At 38.2% G+C, this 9,807-nt stretch overlaps 1 protein-coding gene across 1 annotated transcript; it reads right to left on the bottom strand.

Moving 5' to 3' along the window:
* Positions 1–8,270: 8,270 nt before the first annotated feature.
* Positions 8,271–8,908, bottom strand: LOC129512847 (60S ribosomal protein L13a-like). The gene is given in 1 exon segment (XM_055330405.1): positions 8,271–8,908. A coding segment is annotated over 1 exon segment (612 nt). The 3' UTR covers positions 8,271–8,296.
* Between the last annotated feature and the right edge of the window lie 899 nt (positions 8,909–9,807).

Here is a 9,807-nt window from a genome sequence, read left to right as displayed (position 1 = left end):
AATAGACTATATTCTAACTCCAATGTCCTCCCTATCTCTTAATAGGTTACAGTTATTTTCCCAAAGAGCAAAAAAAAAAATCTCTGCACCTCAGAGATTGTCAAGGCTAGTCAATGGACCTTCAGTGAACTTTCATTAAACATTGAACTGAGTAATTTAATCTAGGACCCTGGTGATAAGTAGTGTCCAGAAGTTTCCACTCAGACACACACCATTCCAGGAATAGTATTCTTAGCTTGCTTTCATTTTTCTGAAGTCAGCACAGGGAGGGACCTTTGTATGCTCCAAACAAAATGTCATAGTGACTTATCATGTTTGGTCTGTTCCATGCTTTTATTCTCTCTTCCCTAAGCAACATCTAAAAATAAGAAGTTGATGTAAACTGAGAAAATGCCACACTGCTTTCTGGGCAAGTCTGACCCTACTCTGTCTAAGTCTAGAACAACATTCCTCTTGGGGAAAAAAAAAACTGTTAATGATATAAGAAGAGAGGAACAATTAACCATCTACAGCTGCACTTCAAGTTATCATGAGGCACAGTCAAGACAATACGATTTACCAGATTAGTTCTGGTATAGGAATTTGATCATAAAACTTCTGCTTTGTAGGTATAATAATAATAATAATAAACTTATTATTATTATCATTATTTGCAAATGTGACAGAAAAAAATTGTACTCTTCAAACTATTACTTTTCTCTACATTCCTTTTGGTTATTTTCCTGTTCTCTGTGGGGCAAAATTTCTATCCCTCCCCATACACACACACACATATACACACATATATATACCTTTGGAGGTAAAGATAAATAAAGACAAGTCACAGTGTTCACTCCCTTTGTTCTGTGACTTGAGTCTGTGAACATTTGTCAGTTTGTAGTTGCTGCCTGCTGGCATGAGCAAGTGTATTTCTTAATCTATTTCACACGATTACTGCCCAAAGAGAGATCACTCTGTTTTCCCTTAATTTTGCTAAAGAGGTCTGTGCTTTTCAGGGTGGAGTTTAGAAAGAAAAGCAGCAGGAAAGCCAAGTGCACTTAATAAAAACACAGCCCACAGCTCAGAGTTTCACACGTTGGTAGAGCTCCCGCAGCTCCGCGTGCCTGCCATCCAGAGGTACTAAACCTTCCCACCAATGTTGTAGGCACAAGTTCACAGCACATTAAAAAATGAGACATTCTCATTACCTGGCATTCTACTCAACTGAGTTATCAGGGGATATGAAATGAAAGAATTTCAGTTCATCTTTTCTTAAAAAGAAAAAGCCAACACATCAGTATGGAAATTGATCCCTCTTCGTTGCTTTTTACAGAAGTACAGAAATGACTTTAATAACAATAAGCATAATTATTATTTTAAAGAGGCCTAGTATGTGCCATGCATAATATTTAATTCTTTATCCCCGTTAGTTTTAGTTCTTACCTTAACTCTGCAAGGCAGGCAAAATTAAGTACGGAGAGTATTTTGGGGAGAAAGAATTTTCATTGCCTTTAAATTTTATCCTGCTTTGAACAAGTTAGTATTTTGGTACACTTGAATGTCAGAATTTAGCCTAATAACATCCACAGTACTATATTTCGGATTTTGTGTATTTTTATAGAGTCATATTTCACCTATGTTCAATTACCTTGAATGAATTGATTATAAACCCTGGTATTAAACAATCTTGATTTAGATGCTTAGATATTCCATTAGGGAGAAAATGTTGAACTAAATCTATTAACATGATCTCAATGGAAGCCCAAGTAATGTAATAATTGATTTATTTTTAAAACATTCCACTTTCCTTTATTTTTTTTAAAATTTTTTATTTTTTATTTATTTACGATAGTCACACAGAGAGAGAGAGAGAGGCAGAGACACAGGCAGAGGGAGAAGCAGGCTCCATGCACCGAGAGCCCGACGTGGGATTCGATCCCGGGTCTCCAGGATTGCGCCCTGGGCCAAAGGCAGGCGCCAAACTGCTGCGCCACCCAGGGATCCCTCCACTTTGCTTTAAAAAAGAAAAAGATTTTATCTATTCAAGAGACACAGAGAGAGAGGCAGAGACACAGGCAGAAGGAGAAACAAGCTCCTGTGGGGAGCCTGATATGGGACTCAATCCCAGGACCCTGGGATCATGATCTGAGTCAAAGGCAGAGGCTCAACCGCTGAACCACCCAGCCCCCCCACCACTTTACTTTCTAATTGTAGAGAGTAATATGGTAACTTAGCCTAAAAATTTCACTTGCAAATATTTTCTTTTGAAACTAGAGTATTAGTTTAGAATTAGAGTAGAACTGTTTCTAATACATATTTTTTAAAAATATTTTTATCCATTTAAAACTATTATGATAATAAATATAAAAACTCAACTTATCTAAGAAAAAAATACTCTAAACTAAAATTGTAGATGTAAAACCTAGGACAGTAATAATATAGAAACCATGATGGGAGAATTAACATATAAAAAGAAGCTGAAACAAAAAATGTACTTTCCAGTCTCCTACATTTTTTAAGAAACAAAACCAACGAACAAAGAAAAAAGAGACAAACAAAAAAACAGACTCTGAAATAGAGACAACAAACTGTGGTTGCCAGAAGGGAGGTGAGTGGGGAGATGGGTAAAATATGTGAAGAGGATAAGAATATACTTCCCATGATGCACACTAAGTAATGTATAGAATTGTTGAATCACTATATTGTACACCTGAAACTAATATAATATTGTATGTTATACTTCAATTTAAAAAGATTTTTTTAAAAAGCTCATTCACTATTCAAATAATCAATTGTAAGGTATTTTATGATTTTGATGTGTCATATTATATCCTTTAGAGTTATTTAAGTTCTTGGTGGGGGATATGTGCAATGAATTATTTCCACTAATGAAAATTTGGGGAAACTTTAAGCTAAGCATAAAATCATGGCAGCAATAGTACTTTGAGAATAATTCTTCGGGTTGCATTTTCCAGGGAATGCTCTGCCTTCGGGGGTATTTCCTAGACAAGCCATGGCAGAGGGGTTTTGCCCATTAGTTCTGCTCTAATTCATATAGACACAGATGGAAGGAACTGAGAATAAGAAATTGCTCATCAAAGTCTCCATCTCAGTTGCTATCATTTGTTATGGTAGCTTCTGGAATGTATTAACACATAAATAATTAATTATCTATCTGTACATGGCCTTCAATGCTGCAAAACATATTACTAATTTGGAGTCAGATTGTCTTACCCTCGGTCTCCCTGCCCCCAAGAGCAGAAACTTAGCCTTGTGTGCAGGTAGCGTCAAAATGATAACAGGCAGCAGGACAGGGCAGTGTGGAGAGCGAGCAAAACGAAGAGTCAAGAATCAAGAATGCATTACTGTGGGCACCTGGGTGGCTCTGTGGTTGAGCATCTGTCTTTGGCTCAGGTCATGATCCCAGGGTCCTGGGATTGAGTCTCACATTGGGCTTCCTACTGGGAGCCTGCTTTTCCCTCTACCTGTGTCTCTGCCTCTCTCCCTGTGTCTCTCATGAATACATAAATAAAATCTTTAAAAAAAAATAATGCATTACTGCATTGGCCACAGTTACAGGCACTGGTGCATACTCTTGCCTCAACCTTCTCAGGAACCTTAAGAAATTCATCTTTGAACCATCCACACATGGAAGACAAAATAAAATTAAGCGTTCTTGTATGTTTCTGACTCTCATTGATCAAGATGCCTTCTTGGAGATCTTAGATTCCAAGTTGTATATGAGTGAATGTGAATTATTTTCTTTAGCAGGTCCTGTGAGTCACAAGCATCTAAGAAGCCCTAGCACAGGAAGCAAGAAGTATGATCATACAAGCCTACAGCAGTATGCTGTCAGGTTGCACATATTAGAATCTGGTGGAAACCTGTACATAGCTAACACCACCACTGCAACAGTTGAAGTTGAGGCAGAAAATATTTGAAGTGATATACAAAAAGCATCCACTATAATTTTTAAATAACTCAATTTCTTTCTTACCTTTAACTAGGAGCCTACTTGAATCAAAGACACCAATCACAAAAAATGACAATTTGCTAGCATTCATGTCATAGTAATTACATCATTTTTGCACAAAGATGTGGCAAATAATCCCAATGAAGTCAGTCTAAATGCATATTATTAGTATCATCTGGCTCATACAGTAATAACTTTGATATGGTATGAAAGAGAAGCTAGGACACCAAAGCATAAGGGCTGAGACATAGTGTTGATGCCTTCATCAAAGTAATATTCCTCCTATATACTTCATATTTTGCATATTTACCTAATATGCTATTAAAATAAAAAACCAATTAGTTTGATTCTCATAGAACTTATTTTTTGTTCTCATATAACTTGTTTCTCTTCTACACATTTTGAGGTGGTTTTTGTTTAAGAGTAAGAGAGCAAGAGAGAATGATGGAAAGTGTGCATACTTAGAAAGAGTAGGTGAGAGAGAAAAATTACAAGTTTTTGCTTGTTTTATTTTTTTGAAAAAGTGTTAAATGTGAAATAGCACTATGAAACACTTTACAGTCCATTCAGTTTCTTTTGGAAAATAATAGTTGGATTGAAATGAACACTTTAGAAGATATTTCATTTCTTGGCATTTAAAATCAATATTTTTCTCACTGTCATGAATATTTTTTGGAGAAGCCTTGGCAGCTATGTTTGTTCATCGTAACTGTGGCTCCACTGTAGGTGAAGATGGAACACCTTTCTCTCATTATTAAGAGCTTAGTAGCCCCAAGCTAAAGGCTGTGATTCTTCATGTCATCACTAGGGTGGCAAATAAGAATTCTCATTTAGTTTCTAGTAAGCTCATTTGTCAAGAAGACTGTATTTCAAGTTCGCATAGATTTAAGGCAAACAAAAACTAGACAGCTAAATGCTTCTTTGGTCACAAACTTCATTCATCAATTACAGAAAAGCTAAACTAATGAGATATTAATTTTGCAGACTACTAACCTATTTCAAATTTTATTTTAAAAAGATGTGCAAAGTTAATTTAATTTTCAAATTGATTCTCCATTAGCGATAGTTTCAATGTGGTGCTAATGTAAAAGAGCGCTTAGGTGAACCACATTCCAAGCTAAGGAGATTTTAAATTCCTTACACTTTACTGGGAACGTGCAAGTGAAAATACGTTACCCGAATGTTCTGTACGGCAGTTTTAAAAAGGTAATTTTTTAAGTAAAGGTTTTGAAATTTTTCTCAAGTCTTTCTTTAGGCTTTCATTTTTAGCATGAGTTGATTAAGAATAAAATTTAAAAAAAAAAAAGGTCACATTTTGAGAAACTTTAAATCAGTCTCAGTCTTGAAGCGACAAGACTCTCAAGCCAAATGACAAAACCCTTCTAAGGGGTAGAAGTACACACTGGGTCCCTCAGTGCCTCAACCAAACTTCAGACTCCTTACTAACACAGCCATGTGTTACCAACTTTCGTGGCCTTATAAACCCTTTCTGAGTTCAGATCACTTTTAATTATTTCCCATTATTTTGCCTACCACCTAAAAATGCTGGAATTTACCTTCATATTTAGTATCTGATGCAGTTAAAAACTCGGCAAAACAATGAACTTGCTAATGATAGAATACATCAAGTTAACATATGTTATCAGAACAATTCTCACCAAATCCCTATTGTCTTTCTTTCATTCCTATTTTAATAGCTGAAACAGTAGATGCTACTCTTTTGAAGATCATAAAAATTTATAGACAAGCCATCATAAACATCGTTTCTTTTGTTTTAAGATTTTATTTATTTATTTATTTATTCATGAGAGACACAGAGAGAGAGGCAGAGACATAGAGTGAGAAGCAGGCTCCCCGTGGGAGCCTAATGCGGGACTCTATCCCTGGATCACAACCTGAGCCAAAGGTAGATGCTCAACCACTGAGCCACCTAGGCACCCCATAAACATCATTTCTTTATGTCATTTCAACATAGAGCTTTCATATTTTCTCAGAACCTATCATATCCAGCTTTCATTACCTAACTTTTCATCAATACTCAATTGATTTTTCCAAAGTTCCTTATCGATATTTTCTTCACTTTTTCATCAGCTAATTGATCTATATTGTGCTTCAAATGTGTCTATCTGCATGGTAATATGCAATGGGCAAAACAGTGAAGAAAATCAAAATTTTATAACTTCTCTAGTATGTGTTTTATCTATTTTATTTTTTTAAAAAAGATTTATTTATGTATTTATTTATGATAGACATAGAGAGAGGCAGAGACACAGGACGAGGGAGAAGCAGGCTCCATGCCAGGAGCCCGACGCGGGACTTGATCCCGGGACTCCAGGACCGCGCCCTGGGCCAAAGGCACGCACTAAACCGCAGAGCCACCCAGGGATCCCCTATTATCTATTTTAAATGTTGTGTTTTATTATCTATATATCTGAGGAAATGCACAAATGTATTTTCCCCGATACCATTTTTGAAGACAAAAATTCTACAGCAAGTAAAACCTTATGTTATTTTCCAACTATTATTATTACTTTTACATAGACTTGAAAGACTACAACCAACAAGGGTAGAATTTGTAGCATAACATCTTGTGTCTTGCAAACATCCTTAATCCAACTATGAATGAGCATCAGCATGTCATTTGCTGGCATGGAAAAAAAATTCTGTGGTCCACTCTCAAACTTCGGTATATACAAAAGTACCTGGGGATGCCTGGGTGGGTTAAGCATCTGCCTTCTGCTCAGAGTGGGATCCTGGAGTTCCAGGATCCAGTCTCACATCTGGCTCCCTGTGAGGATTCTCTCCCTGCTTCTCCCTCTGCCTTGTCTCTGCCTTTTCTCTGTGTGTCTCATGAATAAATAAATAAAATCTTAAAAAAAAAAAAAAGTACCTGGACCTTGCTTCTGGGGTGACACCCAGAAACCACCATTTTTATTAGCCACCTGGAGGTTTAAACACTTGGAAAAACTGTTATTTTGATTATATTTGTGTTGCACTCTATCTTCTCTGAGTAAGTTTTCTTTCATTCCAGCTTTATTGGGGGATAATTGACAAATATGATTATATATAAAGTGTACATGTGATGATTATATATATATATATATATATATATATATATATATACAGTTTGTGAAATGATTAGCAAGATCAAGTTAATTAACACATCCATCACCTCACACAGTTAAGTATTGTGTGTGTGTGTGTGTGTGTGTGTGTGTGTGTGTGTGGTAAGAATACTTAAGATGTATTGTTAGCAAACTTCAAATATACAGCACTATATTAACTATAGTTATCATGCTGTATGTTAGATCCTCAGCACTTATTCATCTTATAACTGAAAGTTGTACCCTTTGAACTACATCTTCCCATTCATCCATCAACATATACTTAGGTTATTTCTATAACTTGGTTATTGTGAATAAAGCTGCCATGAACACAGAGGTGTAGATAACTCTTTGAGATATTGAATCTGTGATCCCTTTGATTCATATGTAATAAAAATGGACCACACGAAAATAGTGCAATTACCTTGAGTCTGGAATTCCACGTGTTACCATAAATTAGGACCCCATTCACAGGATACTTTTTCTTTTTCTGAAATTAGGGGTGCAATATGCATATAATTTTAACATTTTTGTCTTTCACCATCAATCATTGTATTTCAAAACTTAGGTCTATTGACAAATCTAATGTGAACTTGGACACAGTGATAAAAATACAGTATCCAGAAAAAGAGAGATGATAGTTCCCTTCTTTCTGCAAATACCAGTTTCACCTGATGTATTGTCTTTACTTCTAGACATGGAGCTCCAAGAACAGTGACAAGTTTTTTTTTTTCTTTAAAAATAATTTATTAGGTTTGGATCACAGAATTACAGGGATAGCACAAGGGTAGAGCCTGTGACCCCTTGGCTGTTCCCCCGTCTATGCATCTGGAACTACCTCTGTACACCAGGCTTGGCCCCCAGCATCCTCACACCCTAACAGCTGCCGAGTATAGCGCCTGACTGTGCGTGGCAAGTTTAAATACACCCCATTCTCAATGAAGGGCTCCCCTCCATTTTCCAGATCTTTCTTGCGAACAGTGAAATGGCACTAATAACTCTCAGAAATGAGTCACAGGCACTTATGCCTCAGAACTCTTAGAGGTTTTTTTTTTGTTTGTTTTAAACTTTTTAGAAGACCTTAACAGTAGTGACTAAAGCCTTGTGTTCCCAGTACTGTAAGCCCCAGGCTGCCTGAGGGATGAGGGCAGCAGCCCCTGGGAGTCCCCCATATCCTAGGGCGGCAATGGAGGAAGGGCAGGCCAGGCCAAGCATGATGAATAAGTCAATTTTATTGGGCTCAGACCAGGAGTCCATGGGTCTTGAGGACCTCTGTGTATTTGTCAATTTTCTTCTCCACATTCTTTTCCGCCTGTTTCTGTAGCCTCATGAGCTGTTTCTTCTTCCGATAATGGATCTTGGCCTTCTCCTTCCTCTTCTCCTCCAGGGTGGCTGTTACTGCCTGGTACTTCCAGCCAACCTCGTGAGCCAGGCGCCCCAGGTAAGCAAACTTTCGTGTGGGCTTCAGGCGTACAACCTTGAGGGCAGCTGGAACCACCATTCGCCTTTTCTTGTCATAGGGCGGTGGGATCCCATCAAACACCTTGAGGCGGTCCAGGGCAGCCTGGCCTCGCTTGGTCTTGTGGGGCAGCATGCCTCCAACTGTCCGCCAAAAGATACGGCTGGGTGCTCGGAAGTGGTAGGGGCCACGGGATGGGTCGGTGTTCATCCGCTTGCGGAGGAAGGCCAGGTACTTCAACTTGTTTCTGTAGAAATTGCCAGAAATGTTGATGCCTTCACAGCGCACGACTACAACCCTCCGGCCCAGAAGCACCTGTTTGGCCACAAGGGCCGCCAGGCGGCCCAGGAGATGGCCTCAGCCATCAAGCACCAGGACCTGCCCCTCTGCCATCTTCGGCAGCCGCCTGGGAAAGCCAGTGACAAGTTTATACATAACCAGAGGAAAGCAATGATGAGGTTACAGGGACATCAACAAATATAATTAGTCATTTCGGGTCTTAGATAAGCAACCCTAATTGTGCCTTCAAAGTGGTTTTGCCATTGATAATGTTACTCAGAAATAGATGTTATAAACAATCCATTCTAATCTGGGAGTTTAGTGTGTGTGTTTTTTTTATTTTTTTTGAAATTTATTTATTTATGATAGTCACAGAGAGAGAGAGAGAGGCAGAGACAGGCAGAGGGAGAAGCAGGCTCCATGCACCGGGAGCCCGACGTGGGATTCGATCCCGGGTCTCCAGGATCGCGCCCTGGGCCAAAGGCAGGCGCCAAACCGCTGCGCCACCCAGGGATCCCGAGTTTAGGGTTTTAACTAATTTTAACTACTCTTGTTATAAAGTTGCTAAGCTCTTATAATTATTTTGAATTTGGTTTTCTGAATTTTGTTCATCTGAGGCAAAATCTATTATTTAAAAATGAGGGAATTGAGGTCTTTTTTTTCTTTGAACAGAACAGGAATTCATTTATATAATTCATATAACCAGAGTTATATACAACATAGTAATTTTAGGTCAGCTCAAAAAGAGGAAGATATAAAAAGGATATTAGGAATAACATAGATCTTTTCAGGAAATCTTATCAGGAAAAGAGAATTGGGCTGGGTGTGGTCTGATGACAAAAGCCCTGATTTAGGTCTCTGTAGCTTGTTCTTCTCTTACTGTTATTGGCAACTACTCCAACTCAAAAGGCACTTGAGACCTAATGCCCCAGCATGGGACAGTTCCACCCACAAACTCCACACCACTGCTTCCCCAGTCACTCACTGCCTAGCACAGGCCTTTAGAATATACT

Source organism: Nyctereutes procyonoides, unplaced genomic scaffold, assembly GCF_905146905.1.
Source record: "Nyctereutes procyonoides isolate TBG_1078 unplaced genomic scaffold, NYPRO_anot_genome, whole genome shotgun sequence".
Classification (NCBI taxonomy): domain Eukaryota; kingdom Metazoa; phylum Chordata; class Mammalia; order Carnivora; family Canidae; genus Nyctereutes; species Nyctereutes procyonoides.
The sequence above is the reverse complement of the archived record's forward strand: the minus strand, read 5'-3'. Positions and strand labels throughout refer to the sequence as shown.